The sequence below is a fragment of the Aspergillus lucknowensis genome (assembly GCF_044049455.1).
Source record: "Aspergillus lucknowensis strain CBS 449.75 chromosome Unknown BJX67scaffold_24, whole genome shotgun sequence".
NCBI classification, from domain to species: Eukaryota; Fungi; Ascomycota; class Eurotiomycetes; order Eurotiales; family Aspergillaceae; genus Aspergillus; species Aspergillus lucknowensis.
The window spans coordinates 13,954-28,237 of record NW_027263568.1 but is presented as its reverse complement, the minus strand read 5'-3'; the positions used below and the strand labels follow the sequence as shown (position 1 = coordinate 28,237).

At 49.2% G+C, this 14,284-nt stretch overlaps 6 protein-coding genes across 6 annotated transcripts; 3 read left to right on the top strand and 3 right to left on the bottom strand.

The window, feature by feature from the left end:
• Positions 1-58: 58 nt before the first annotated feature.
• Positions 59-2,385, bottom strand: BJX67DRAFT_354952 (uncharacterized protein). Its single transcript, XM_071029262.1, has 5 exons — positions 2,091-2,385; positions 1,864-2,018; positions 1,220-1,803; positions 1,072-1,161; positions 59-999 (listed from the first exon to the last, which is right to left on the bottom strand). The coding sequence occupies exons 1-5, from the start codon at positions 2,264-2,266 to the stop codon at positions 382-384; spliced, it is 1,623 nt and encodes a 540-aa protein (XP_070885475.1). The 5' UTR covers positions 2,267-2,385; the 3' UTR covers positions 59-381.
• Positions 2,386-4,164: 1,779 nt separating this feature from the next.
• Positions 4,165-5,670, top strand: BJX67DRAFT_354950 (uncharacterized protein). The gene has a single exon (XM_071029261.1). The coding sequence runs from the start codon at positions 4,301-4,303 to the stop codon at positions 5,444-5,446; it is 1,146 nt and encodes a 381-aa protein (XP_070885474.1). The 5' UTR covers positions 4,165-4,300; the 3' UTR covers positions 5,447-5,670.
• Positions 5,671-5,765: 95 nt separating this feature from the next.
• BJX67DRAFT_354949 (uncharacterized protein) lies at positions 5,766-7,562 on the top strand. Its single transcript, XM_071029260.1, has 5 exons — positions 5,766-6,004; positions 6,057-6,196; positions 6,245-6,484; positions 6,535-6,737; positions 6,790-7,562. The coding sequence occupies exons 2-5, from the start codon at positions 6,167-6,169 to the stop codon at positions 7,217-7,219; spliced, it is 903 nt and encodes a 300-aa protein (XP_070885473.1). The 5' UTR covers positions 5,766-6,004; positions 6,057-6,166; the 3' UTR covers positions 7,220-7,562.
• Positions 7,563-8,636: 1,074 nt separating this feature from the next.
• On the bottom strand, positions 8,637-10,650 carry BJX67DRAFT_354947 (uncharacterized protein). The gene is made up of 2 exons (XM_071029259.1): positions 9,647-10,650; positions 8,637-9,587 (listed from the first exon to the last, which is right to left on the bottom strand). The coding sequence occupies exons 1-2, from the start codon at positions 10,558-10,560 to the stop codon at positions 9,020-9,022; spliced, it is 1,482 nt and encodes a 493-aa protein (XP_070885472.1). The 5' UTR covers positions 10,561-10,650; the 3' UTR covers positions 8,637-9,019.
• Positions 10,651-10,846: 196 nt separating this feature from the next.
• On the bottom strand, positions 10,847-11,594 carry BJX67DRAFT_354943 (uncharacterized protein). The gene is made up of 3 exons (XM_071029258.1): positions 11,366-11,594; positions 11,162-11,290; positions 10,847-11,102 (listed from the first exon to the last, which is right to left on the bottom strand). The coding sequence occupies exons 1-3, from the start codon at positions 11,439-11,441 to the stop codon at positions 10,951-10,953; spliced, it is 357 nt and encodes a 118-aa protein (XP_070885471.1). The 5' UTR covers positions 11,442-11,594; the 3' UTR covers positions 10,847-10,950.
• Positions 11,595-11,716: 122 nt separating this feature from the next.
• Positions 11,717-13,538, top strand: BJX67DRAFT_354942 (putative aldehyde dehydrogenase). The gene is made up of 4 exons (XM_071029257.1): positions 11,717-11,837; positions 11,887-12,331; positions 12,403-13,108; positions 13,183-13,538. Exons 1-4 carry the CDS (start codon positions 11,792-11,794, stop codon positions 13,468-13,470), a joined length of 1,485 nt encoding a protein of 494 aa, XP_070885470.1. The 5' UTR covers positions 11,717-11,791; the 3' UTR covers positions 13,471-13,538.
• The last annotated feature ends 746 nt before the right edge of the window (positions 13,539-14,284 follow it).

Here is a 14,284-nt window from a genome sequence, read left to right as displayed (position 1 = left end):
TCAATCGGAGCTATGAGGTTGTTGGGAAATTAGCCTTTGGACAATTCTCAGCCGTATGGCTTGCACATGATCTATTATGAGTCTATTCCTGCTACCAGTCTCTCCCAACACTAACTACGTTATTCAAGGCCCCAGAAACGCGTTGTATTGAAAATACTAAAAGCAGATCCTTCGAAGAACGACAAGCAGCTTCCTGTCCTCCTTCATCTTGCAGCTGTCAACTGGATGATGCAGGAAAAGACATGTTCTTGATTTGCTTTTATATCAAGTTGGTACTATAAGTATGGAGCCGAACGCGCACCAAGCTACGCTATTTCCGATGCCAAAAACGCAGGGGCCCTTCGACTCAGCACGGTCCAGTAAGCAACGGATCCGCGCTATCTAGGAACTCGATATCTGAGCTTCAAGATCCGAGACGCTCTTCTTATCATCAGTCTCTTTTATTGGCGGTGATGGCGTCGTCAGGTTGTTTGAGCCGGACTGTGGGGATGTCTCTATCTCGAACGTCTTCGGCGGTGCCCACCCAAGGCCGGGTAATCCCCCAGACGGGTTGGCCGCTGGAGTCGTGGATGACTTCACTGACGTATCCAGGGACCCAAAAATTGGTATATATCGCAGCAATGAACGCCCTGCACGCTGCGCGAGATTGTTCTTGAGCAAAGAGCCGTCCTGTAAAGCAGCGGAGGTATGAGGTTGCTCGGCTCCACCGATTCTATTTACCAGAAAGGGGGGAGACAGTGACGCTATTCCTTGAGGGGCTGCGGGGTCGGCGCGAGTGACTTCTGAGGGTGTAGAAAGCGGATCATTCGCTTTGATCATCGAGGCTGATCCGATGGTCTTCCTATATGACCAACGCGTAGTCGAGAGACCAAGCACATAGGTATAGATCCCCCGGACGGGGAGAGCAAAGGGTACGAGGATTATGACCAGTAAGGCAAGGCAGGCCCACAACGGATACCAGGCAGCCGAGATCGAGAATTGAGTCATTCCAAAAATACTCTGCGGAACAACGCCGTCCTTGATGAGAATCCGAGTCATTTGAGAGGTGGAGACAGGACATCTTTAACCTACCGCCACCCAGGAAATTGGAAGAAAGGCAACTGCGAGCACGTTCAAACGGGCAACAGCTTGACCTTGAGTCATTGTTTCGATGTTGAAAGCCTGGAATTATGCTGTCAGTGAGTATTATTGTCATTGCGAAGAATGGGAGACTAGCTACCAGGCTCATCATGTTGTCAAGTTGCCGGAGTATGACTTGGGAAGTTTCCTCGTGATAGTTGATGTCGTCGAAATGCTCCTGCACCCGCTCTGCAAGCTCATGGAGTTCCTTCACCTGCTTGAGATGAAGGAACCGGGTAAGTGCGCTAGCATGAACTCGAAGCTGCTCGCGCACCGACAAGACCTTGGCAGCTTCTTCGTGAAGTCCTCGGGTCAAATCGAGTAAAGGACGCGTTAGGGGATATGTGTGAATTTCACGGTGATATACAATTAGTTTTCCCTTGGTCACGTTCCAGATTTGGCTCCAGTCACCGAAAACATGAAGCAAATCGGCGAAGATCCACAAGGGTTGCTTTTGTAGTCGCAACCACCTCGCATACTGGATCTGTGTTGGGTGCGAGGCGAAGTGCGAGGCCACAAGTCCAGGCACATCCTGGTCTGTACAAATTAAGAAAATTGTGGTTCTGTGTCCTGCGCAGCCCCTGACTACTGAAGAGGGGCAGATCCAAGCTCCCAGAGGTAAAAATCCGACGAGAGCAGGTTCATTGGGAGTAGTCAATGGATAGTTTAAGAGGAATCGAACATCTGGTAGGAAGGTGAATAATCCAGATCAAGTAGACCAGAGCTAGCTGAAATTCCACTTACCTGAAGAATCCTTGCGGGCTTTTGGAATCATAGAAACGCTTTGGCCAGTCGATGCGCTATAGACGACATTTTGAAGAAGATCAGGAGGAAATCCACCGATTGCATTCTCCAGTACTTTGATAACTGCTGCCGTATAGTCATGTAGTTGGATAATGCTGATAAAGCACGATAGTAAGGATTAATCGTCATTCCGGGGAAGATTCGGAGATCAAAGCAACTCCACTCACCTGAGAACTGACTGCCCGAGTGCTTCAGCCTGATCAATGCGGGAAGCCAAATGGCTGGCTAAGTCATCGCTGCTTGGCCTCTTAAACTTCTTTGCCTCGAAAAAAGTGTCTTGTCTATGGGAGCGTGATACATCGCTAGTGAAGACTGTGAAATCGTACTCATCGTTCGAGTCCATGTCGCGATTGATCAAGCCGGGATGTGGACTTTGAGCCTCTGCACGGAGATGGCCAAGCTCATAAAGTCCATATGCTTCCCCTTTTTGAGGCTGACATGAAAGTTGAGATGGGGGCTGAGTCGGGGCTGAGACGAAGGCTGAGACGGAGGCTCTCCTGAAAACACAAGCTCGCATGGTCAATGCGCTCGTAGGCTCTGATTGGACATGACTTCCACGGCCCGATCCCCTTCCAAGGTTGTCGCCTGTCATTTGTAATTCCGAGACGACGCCAGAGAAAGAAAAAAAAAAAATCCCATAACAAAAGCGCAATTGGGGGCGACGTCGGATACGGCAAGAATAAGTGGACAGGCAGAGGGCAGCGCGGAAAATTCAGCCCTCTAAGAGGGCTAGAAGGAACGACCATAGATGGCAGTGCGCCAAAGTATCTGATACCTACGCAGACGTTGTTGTCAATTAGATAACACACATTTCTCTAACCTCTTGGTGAATATTGGTGATCTGGGTGGAGGTAGGATACACGTGTTTGATTGATTTTGAACCTCATGTAAACGCATGTCGATCTGGAAAACTGCGTAATTTGAATCCCTGAGGAGCTTGGCATCTCAAAGTCTAATCCCGGAAATTCTGGTTGCTGCGAATAGTTGATTCCCTCCTGCTGACTAGCTGTGGGGGCTAGCTCTGCATTAGGTTTAGAACTTTGACAAGCACAATATCATCTGTGAAGTACAACATTTTGATCCTTATCCGCTGCACCAGGCGTTCTTTTACACCTATATGCGAGGAGGATTGGGAAGTTTAGATCTAGCGGACAAGTAGGGAACAGACACCCAGACCTTCCATTGATACTCATGCATAAACGCTACTGCGATACATCCAGACGTAACCCTACAAAGTCATAAAGATCATGGTAGACCCCGGCTTGGCAGTGTACGTCGATGATAACCTCGTGGTTGTACCGACAAGGAGGAAACCACAAGACAACCATGTGAATTTAAAAGCCTGAACTCGAGCTTCATTCCAACAGGGGGCTGATTTCCCTGATAATGGTTAGCCCATACTGATCAGGCAGGTGGGTGGGGAGGTGCGGGATGAGGGAAATCTGGAACATAAAGAAGAGCTGTCCTGATATTCAAGCCGTAACTTTCACACTGATGCTATGAAAGACTAGATCCTTTGTTATCTTTCTTTAGGGTTGGATTTTGTTGGTATTTGTGCTTGGGATATTTTAATTTGTGTTTGGTGGAACTTCCTTGTGAAATCAGGTCAAAACTGGACACTATGTACCATGGGTAGTAGGCAGATACCAATTAACTTGGTCCTTTTTGAGGTTAAATATTGTATAATAATCAGTATTTCTTCCAATTCAATCAGGATAGAACATGCATTACCTAGTACTCATAAAAATAAATGGTAAAGATATGGTAAAGATATGTAAACTGGAAACAGAGGAGCATTCTTCAAGAAAGTTGCAGAATCACAATCTTGTACAGCAACTACAATAGTATTGGAAGCCTGGCTACACCCGACTTTGAATTTAGTTTTTCTCTTGGCAGATACCAGGCTCAGGTTATCTATTTAACGCCTGCTAGGAATTATTGGCTTTAGTCATATGCTTGCAGTATATGCATGCTCACAAATGTTGCCGGAGAAGGCATGCGCTGGTATTGACATGGGTTCCTTGAAAACGCTGGCTGGTGGACAATCATTTCGAGGCTGTCAGCCTTGTCAGTGGTTTCCGCCAATTGCCGCCAAACATGCCATGTTCTGGGAATTGCTGTTGTGTTGGTTTCATGTAGGGATGCCTGAACTTGTTTGTTTGATTTAATTGGTGTGATGGATTGTCAGGAGATGCTGACTCCCATCTGACTTGGGCATATAAATTCAATCTTTTCAAAGCCCCTTTATTTATATCATTCAGAGTTCCTTCCAGCTTGTTAATCTTACCCTCGTTATATCTTCCAGCTCAACAGTTAATATCTCCTATTATAACATTATTCCCATTACCTTCAGCCAAGCAAAAGCTCCTTTCCTACCATGGCCAGCTTTGACATCGCATACCTCATTAAGCTGACATTGAAGCCCGATGAAGGCTCACAACTCCCTATCCAAGACCGACATTTGGTATATACACAAGAACACGACATATTCGGGTGGCAGGTGGAGATGCGTCCTGGGAAAATTTTCAACCAGGACGAGGAAGATCTTTGGTTATTCGATATCAATATCAAGCTCGGTTCCCTCCACAACCCCACTGTCATGACATTCACAATCGGACCGTACACGTTTGATTACTCGTGGAATTGGGAATTCTTTCGCACCATGAACGACAAAGGGTTTAAAGTGTGCTACCTACCTCCAAGTCGATACGAGGAAAAGACCCGAAGCCAATGGCTGGCGATCCGCGCGCCAAAGATGACCAATCCAGCAATCACCATCTCCGGAACTGGGGATTACGCCGCGGTTAGGAAAGTGGGGTTATTTGTGAGGAGAGACTCGGAGAGCTTACATGAATTTATCTGTGTGAAAACCTCGGACCGCCTCACGGGGAGGTTTGCCGAGCGGTATGCCGACAAGAAATGGTGGTACGATGCGCCGTGGAAACATGGTGTAGATGTTGCGGGCCGTGCTGTGACCCTCTTCCCGAAACAGCTCTACGGGACCGATGGCTCGCGGGAGCTTTACAGAAAGTTTGTGACTGTTGATGATGATGTCAAGGATAGGGCACTCTCGATGGCTCATCAGAGGTTCGCGAGGCAGTTTGCGGATTCGGCTCAGGGAGAAAATCCACTTAGGGCCTACATGTGGCTACAAAATTGTGCAACCGAAATTGTATGTACAACGAGTGGTGACACGTTCGTCAAGTGGTCGGCTACGACACCCAGCCCAACAAGTGAGACAATGAACGGTCTCAAGTGGTTGATGAATGTTTTCGGTAGCCTTGGAAAAGTCGTGGCAAGCTTTGCAAGGGCAGATGTCGTTGGAGTCCTCCAAGGTATTGTGGGAACGGCGAACGGCTTCTCATTTGAAACTGGAGCAAACTCGAAGGGGTTTTTCACTGCAATCTCGGACGCTGTTCCTGCCAGTCGCACACATCACGTTCAACTCAACACCAAAACCATTCCACAGCTGCGAGAGGGCTGTGACAGGGTGCAGGACTTTGGCTTTACGATCCCCGTATAAACCTGATGAAAGCAGCTCCTGTATAAGGGATAGGCGATTGGTTTGTAAAGCATCTGGTGGATAAGTTGGTCACCGAATTTGTGCTAGGAACATTCAGCCCCTGGCCATACTCCTTTTATTGCTGCTGCAGTAAGGCCACGATATCTATGAAATGCACGCAAGTAAATTGTCAACGCTATGGGGTCGTCTGCTGGGCTAGAAAAATGTCGTTTGCAAACGTTCCACCTTCTACTTTCTTATTAGTCAAATACCACCTCTTTCATAGCGAGATTCCGCTCCCTTTCCGCTTGTGTCTGCCACTTACTTTCATCTTTAAACCGTCCTGTGTACTCAAACAGGGGTGGGTGGGGTAAGCCCTACTTGCGGTATCTGGGAAGGCTTTTCTTGGCGTTCAACTCTTCAAGTTGTCATGTTCTGGACAGACCTCGAACCCTGGAAAACTGCCCAGCTGAAATCCTATTGGCGCCTAACCAACAGATGGGAAAATGGCGACCGAGACAGTCCTCTGGGTCGCATCTTTTGACCCATGGTCCTTCAGGTCGTCCGTTCATTAAACAAGTGCACTGACCAACAAACCGCTAGGCTATTTCTGCGCTGACATCGCCACCAGCCTCCCATTGACCTTACGGAGTCTGTTCGATTCCTCGAGTACCCTGCGGTGTTCATGTCCCCAGGCTTCATCCATATCAACCTGGCGGCATACGGAGTCGCGACTTTCTGATGCGTGTTGCCTCCACAGCGACCGTGCTGGTGCGTAATGTGAATATTGTCTTGGTGATATTTTCTGACCGACCTCAGGCTGTCGAATGGGTGTTACTCGGGCTTTGTCTCGCGTTGATTGTGGCTCGTCTTCATCTTCGGCTCTTCCTACAGCACAAGCAACTGATCCTAAGCGACTATCTCATATGCCTTGCATGGCTCAGCGGTACATGGCAAGCGGCTGCTGACATCGCAGTGATGCGGTTAGGTTTTCTAAAGGCATCAACTACTTGGTTTGACCCTCAAACAGACACAAATAACTTGTCGTCCATACAAAAGGTTAGCACTTTGCCATCAATAGACTGTTTAACTAAGTAATATTTAACCAGGTTGTTTTTATGGCATGGATCCCGCTTCTTCTGACGCAGTATCTCAATAAATTTGCCCTGCTCACATTCCTCTTCAATATAATTCCGACACAGATCCGGTCCTTTTATCTCCTCTTGTGGACAGTCACGATCTTCTCGGGGCTTTCATATATTGCGTCTATACTAACTTTGTTTCTGATCTGCGTTCCAATCAGGGGTAACAGGTGAGTAGAAAGAATTAGAATTTTCTTCACCTCAGAATCTAACTTATTCTAGATCGAATTTTTGGTTCTGCGGCATCCAGAAGCAGTTAAATTTCTTCACTATAACCTGGGTCCTCCATTTTGCTTCCGATATAATGATATTCATTTTGCCCCTTTTTATCTTCCGGACCCTCCACCTTGATTGGAAAAAGAAGCTGGGCCTTTATGCCACGTTTGGATTCGGCCTAGTCAGCATTAGCGCAGCTCTTGTTCGCTTCATTGTTGTTTTCCAGACCTTTCCCAGTGTTCACACAACGACTCTGGAGCTGTGGTGTGCCATTGATTCTTACGTTGGGACTATGGCCGCGTGTCTCCCATCACTTCGACCATATCTGAATTTGGAAAACTTTACCACCCGGCAAGTTCATAATGCTAGGAATGCTGTTATTGGATCCTGTTCGCATCCATCCTCTATGCCCATTCCTGGAGGAAACAGCGTGTGAACGATTTAAGGCCTGTGTCAAGAAATGGGTCAATCTTACGGACGCATACCAACAAGTCCTACTCCACGAAGAGCTGATCTGCGAAATTGATGAGAAATTTTGCGACTGCCCGGGGGCAGTCTAGTCAACATGGATGGACGGAGTACGTCCACGACAGAGCGAAAAGCAGTAGCTGAGCCATGATACTGGCACGCGCTCTGCCCATTCGCCCCTGTTCACTCCCTGCTCCTACCAACTGTTGTTGTTGTTGTCGTTGTTGGATTTGGCATGTCTTAGCTTTAGGGTTCTAACATCTGATTGCTAGGCTCTCTGCCCTTGTTACATCTTTTTACCACCGCGGTCGGGTCTATCTTGTGTATTACTACCAATCTCCAGTGACTTTTACCCTCTCTGGGCTCTGCCCCTCCAGACCCCTTCGTGCCGATATTCCGTGATGTTATCTGATTGGCCAGTACCCACATAGCAGACCAGCCTTGTATAGCTGTTCTCGTGCGCAAACCCGTCTCGTATCACAGACCGAAGATATTCAAGTTCTCGCACGAATTTCCTCTCTGCACATTTTCTGTCACCGCTTTTAAAAGGGCCTTGAGGCTCTTGTACCCAGCCTTGATGACCTAGCAATACCTTCAGGATGTTATGGCTCCACAGAGGTCTCCCGGTTCTCTCATCACTGCTCGCAATACCGTCACTAGCTGATGGCGACGAATGAACCTGCGATCCTAACCTCACCGACAGTCCACTGGGCTCTTATGTTCAAATATTTAGGCACTCACATTATAAGGATTATGCTGGGTCGTACTTTAAAGGAATAGGTTCCTACAATATGGCATTCCAGACACCCACCTCGGGCGAGCTCGGGCGGAGCTGCTCCTTGGCCTCTGGGCGAATTCTTATCGTTGTATGGGTCGGACCACAACTACCAAACATAATAGGGCTGAACAACACCTTTATCCTCAATTTCGATAGTCTATTGAGTGACCTCGAGAAGCTGCTGAGTGACATCTATCGGATCCTATGTAGCTTTTTGAAAGATCCCCTGTATCTGGTGTCTCTGCACACCACAGACATCTTTTCTGTGTCCATAATTGCGCTACGAAGCCTGATGGATGCACTAGACCAATTCAAAAACATAGCTTCTTTGAAGATCCATAAGACCCGTCAAGGGTTGCATTTAACGCCACCCACAGTGGTAGCAATCCTAATCCAGGCTTTTTTGATGTCGATGGGAAGACTTTATTCATATACCCGCTGATATTCGTTCCAATGAAATAAAACTCACATACGAGGAAGATAAAACGAAATTACCAGGTAGTATAATCGGTACAACCACCAGTGGGCCTATCACGAACACCGACTCTCCGTTTGGAGATCTCAGACAACTTCCAGGATTCACCACCGGCTGGTCATATGAAACCGGGGCCGAACAAAATCAATGGAGATTTGGACCGCGGTAATTCCTCGCGGATTCTTCCGACGGACCAAGTAGGGTCATACTTAAGAAAGAACCCGATGTATTGTATTTAACCCCATGGGATAGGACGACCCTATCCTCTATAGATACAAAGCAGTGCAAAGACTTTGATAAAACTACTTACTCTTGCTATATCCAGCTACCACTTTCTGAGAACTAAGTCGATCGTTCCCTCTTTCTTTGTGAAACTTATTTATTGCCCCAGAGCTAGGCAGAAGCTAAAACCGAAGCAAAATTGCAAAAATCTGCATATCCATGAACAAAGTAGAAAATAGATGCCATAGGGATGCCAGGTAGGTAGCACGGCTCTTTTCAGAAGTCAGGTAATCTTACAACTTGGGAGTAGCATCCCGGTTTTCCAGCAGGTTTCCGATGGTTTTAGCCGCAGTTTGACCTTGCTCAATCGCTCCATCTACAAAACCTCTCCATCCATCTGCCCAGTCAGCGCTGGCAAAGACAATACGTCCGTGCGGTTTCTGAAGCTCCTCAAGGTAGGTAGAGATACTGTGGGGGCCCCAGCAGGCCCAAACACCCTTGGCATAAGGATCTTGTACCCAATCATGGGTTGCGTAGGCATCAACAGTGGTACCGGGAATGATGTCTCGATTGATCCTCTCCACAATGTGCTTGCTATCCGTCGGGCCAGGAAGCTTCCCGTTAAGTCCAAAGCCGATGCACCACGTGCCAGATAGGCCGGAAGACTGAGTACCATTGTGATCCGAGAAAGCGAAGGCAAAGCTAGACTCCCCATATCCATTCGCGGTATGAAAGAACCCAGGGAGGGTTTCTCGAAGCTTGAAATGAGTTTTGGTGCCCTTGTTCATGTGTCCTTTGGCTATTGCCGATTGCCGGAGAGTTGAGATGGGCGGGCTGATTTTAATATCGCCCAAGCAATTACTGAACCAGCCTTGTCAGCATAAGGAGCCACTCTCACATAGAAGACCAAATTGACTTACAGTGGAATAGTGGAAACGACCGCGCTGGCCTTTACGGCGAGTCCGAGCGTAGTTTTGATCGTTACGCCGGTAGCCGTGTGGTTTATTTCAGAAACAACGGTATTGAAGAGCCGATCACCCTTAAAATCGTCAAAGATTGCTCGTGCGAAGGAGGTCATGCCTCCGTTCCCGAGCTTGAAGATAGCGGCCTTCTCAAAAAGGGCGGCGATAGAGTGGCCACCCAACGCATACCACCGGAGCGCGTCCACGAAGCCAATCTCTGTCCCAGGCGCGCTGCCGAAGGTGTTGATCGTCGACTCAAACCAGTCCTTATCACGCTGGGAGATACCGGGAAGAAGGTTCAGGCGGTCTTTCACGCTCATATGGTCGTACTTTCTCCATGGGCCCGGCTGACGGAGGGAATCATGCGGGTACGGCATCAGCGCACGGCTATCGAGTCCGTCGATAGTAAAGAACTTCCGAGCAACTTCTTCCAGCACTTTGGCGTTTTCTTCCATGCCTATTTCCTCGACGGGGCCGCTCGCAGGTTTCCAAAGGGACCTGGCGGGGGTCAATGTACCTGCCGATGTCTTCAGGTTCCGGTGCAAGCCATATCGCTGGAGCTGGGCATAGAAGTGTGGTTGGTCCCAATGCACCCAAGTTCCGCCCATCTCTAATTCCTCGCCGAGGACCTTGGCTGTCCAGGTACGACCTCCAATTCGGTCCCGTGCCTCTAATAGGAGCACGCAGAGGTTGTGATGACGGCTCAAATCGCGGGCTGCGATGAGGCCTGCGAATCCAGCACCGATGACGACGACATCATATTGCGATTGAAGGGTCTTGGAGCTTTGCTGAACGGCGTCCGTCGGCAGGCCTTCAGTAGTTTGCTGCGCTGTCCACAGAAAACCTTCCGTACTGCGACTCATATTGTGCATGATTATCCGAAACTGACTCTGACGAAGTCAGCTTCTGGCGATTGAGGACAAAGCCCCTCGGGTGACGAATTCGGCGTCTTCAAATACGGGGGCCCGCTCGTGTCCCCAGTGCCATCGGTGTGCCTCCACTGGGTGTTGTGCGGTAGCGGAGCGGGTAAATTCCGCGTATCTGGTTCGCGAGTGGCAAAAAGTGGACAGTCCGTGGTCGCCAATTCCCAGGGATCCCGTCCCCATCGCCTCGGGTAACATCCGGAGGAACTATGGGATGTGGGGAGATCCGGCCCATCTGACAGCTAATTCGTCATTCCTGTGTTATCTGGCTACAGTCACCCTTGGCTCGGTTACTAGTAATTCACATGACATAGGTCTATTTCCGTTGCTCGCTCCATCTTATAGTTTTCCCATCGGCGTTGTGCGGCACTTCCACGCGATACCATAACTGGCCGACGAAAAGGTGATGGTGCTGCCGGCGGGGAAGAAGAACACCTGTCCAGCTTTCACCGTTGCCTTCTGTCCCGTCTCATCCACGAAATCCATCTCGCCTGGCACAAAGAATTGGGTGAGCCAGAGAGCCCGGGGGAAAGAGATGATCAATGCGTACCATCGACCATGATACCAATTTCATTGTAGTCATAAGTTGGAGGAGACACTTCAGGGCCCTTCTCCATGCGGAACCAGGCCCCGGTTAGAGGGTTGGGAGTCTTTCCCTCCTGCGTGCCAACGGAATCCACTACCAATGATATTGTCAGCATCGAGATGGCAATCTCCTGGCGGCTCTCTCGAGCGATTAGCCATTATGACTTACAAATAAACACATTGGGGATCTCCTGGAATTTAGGGACCCGGTAGATTTCGCTCTTGGGCTTAACTTGAAAAGGCATGATGGGATCTCGGGGATCGTGGGGGACAATGAGCCGTTAGGATGACTCCAATCGCGCATATGAGTTCTGCAAACGTTGCTTTGTTAAATAGCTGGGAAGTACGGGGTCGATTCGGTCGCTGGTCACCGTGGGGGTGCGTTGGGGGGTCGTCTATGCTGATGGAATTTCCAGAGAGCGGAAGCGGAACTGAATGCCGCCCCAGTTGCTTTCCTTCGGTAATTAGCCGCGATTGTGCAAATTCACATTATAACTCGCGGCAAGCAACTACTCAATTTATGGGAGCTGGCAGTGCCTCGATACATCTAACATTCTCCACCTTCTTGTAACTGTCTGCCCAACTCACCTCAGTTATGTCGATTCTCGCTGTCACTGGCGTGGCCGGCCGTCAAATAGAGGGTACGATCAATGTCATTGTTTACCTAGTCCAAGTATTGACAGAGAATAGTGCCAACCGGTCTCTTCATCCATAACGCTTTCATCCCTGCCACCAACAGCCTCACCGTTGAAAATCCCACCACTGGGGAAACACTCGGCAAAATCTCCGCTGCTGGCCCCGAGGATGTGGACAAGGCCGTCTCCTCGGCCATTCTTGGTTACGAAATGTGGAGAGATACTGCGGCGTCCACCCGTTCCAAGCTGCTTTTTCGCCTGGCAGAGTTGATTGAGCGTGACGCAGAAGAGCTCGCGTCGCTGGAGGCGGTTGACGCCGGCCTGCTCTACAATGACAGCATGCAAATGAGCATCCCTCAGTCAGCAGCGACTTTGCGTTATTATGCTGGATGGACCGACAAGATTGACGGCAAGACATTAGAAATGGATGGCGGTGTGGCGTTTACCTACCGGGAGCCTCTAGGGGTTTGTGCCGCCATTGTCCCCTGGAACACGCCATTGTATGTCTTACCCTGCACGATCGAGGTTTCCATACATATACGACAGGAATACTGATGCAGGATGACTGCAGGATGATCACGATCTGGAAACTTGCCCCTGCCCTCGCGGCTGGGAATGTACTCATCATTAAACCATCGGAGATGTCCCCTCTCTACGCACAGAAGCTCGCCACTCTTATTCGCGAAGCCCAGTTTCCCGCGGGCGTGGTGAATATTATACCTGGCGATGGCACTTCCGCTGGCCGCGCCTTGTCCGAGCACATGCTCGTGCGCAAGATCACATTCACTGGCTCTACCGCCACCGGTCGCCAGATTCTAAAGGCAGCCGCGGCAACGAATCTCAAACGGGTCAGTCTGGAACTCGGTGGAAAGGGTCCTTCGATTGTTTTCGAGGACTGTGACCTAGAGAATGCGCTCCTGTGGACGCGCATTGGCATTACTACTCACAACGGCCAGATCTGTGCCGCTGGGTCGCGGATCTATGTGCAGAAGTCAATCTACGACGAGTTTCTCCGACGCTACAAGGATATCGCAGCAAACTCTCCTGTGGTATTCGGAGACCCCCTTGACCCTAACACGACTAAAGGTCCCATTGTTAGTCGTACACAGCACGAGAAAGTTCTTGCATACATCGAGCAAGGACGACAATGCGGATCACGCTTATTGTTTGGTGGTGAGCGTGTTGGCAAGAAGGGTTATTTTGTACAAGATACCGCATTTGTGGATGTTCCTGAAGATGCGACGATTCTGAGAGAGGAAATCTTTGGCCCCGTCGCTGTAAGTTCACATGCGCGTCTTAGGCGCCCTGGCTTGTGTTGGTTTCTTCATTGCTAATCACGAGATCCGCCTAGTGTATCGTACCTTTTAACACAGAAGATGATGCCATTCGTATGGCCAACGACTCTATATACGGCCTCAGTGCTGCCGTCTTCTCGAACGATGTGAACAGGACGCACCGCGTAACCAGGGCTCTGGATGCTGGTCATGTCACTGTTAATGCATGGGCTATGCTTAGCAGCAACGTGCCATTTGGCGGTGTCAAGGAAAGCGGATTTGGGCGGGACATGGGAGAGGACGCATTGGAGTCCTGGACCTCTGTCAAAGCGGTTAAATACGCCATTGCGCCTGCCAAACTATAGTCTAGTTAGTGCTACGTTGCCATTTAAGATCAGGGTCGTAGAGCATAAATTGTAATCGTTCGCGTCGAGCACCGCCCATTCCATTCATCTAATCGGAAGGCTATCAGGGCCACATAAATATTGCCTCCTAAGTGCTAGGAAGCGGAAGGAATATTGTAGGAACCATCTCAGTGTGAGGTTTCGACAGCATCTTGGACAAATTAGTCCTGTTGTTGATGTAACTTCGCGAGCTTCGCCGGGGCGTGGGAAGACTTACCAAAGGTGCCAACCAGCCAACCACAGTATCTTCTACAATACCAGGGCAATAGATGGTAGTGTAGTTTTGCTAAAGCATTAAAAGAAACTGTTATTACAATTAAACCGTGACACACCCAAAGCGGGTAGTGGTTTGGGTGGGCAAAAAGGCTTGGATAGAATCAACCTCCAGAGATGCCCGTGCATCCTTATTCGATACTGGGTAGAAAGCCTATAGGCCAGAAGAACCTTGATATTGTTCTCTTCGGGTGTTTCCCGTCTCACCCATGTTTGTACAAGAACTAAGGGGCCATTTAGGTTCCAGACCTGGCCGATTTCGTATAAGCTTTTTCCTTATCATATGCGGCAAATTGCCGATGGTTTCCTTCCCAATGGTTGGTTCTTCCATGCGGGGTTCTGGTCTCAGACCCATGGATCCTCTAGATATTGTGTGGGGAACCTGGGGAGTTCCTCGATTCTATGCGAGGTCCCCGGATCCAGTTGTCGAGAAAGGCATAGATTGGACGCCACCTTCCCCTGCCATGTGATGCCGGTCTTTTGCCTGACATCACCAGAGGCT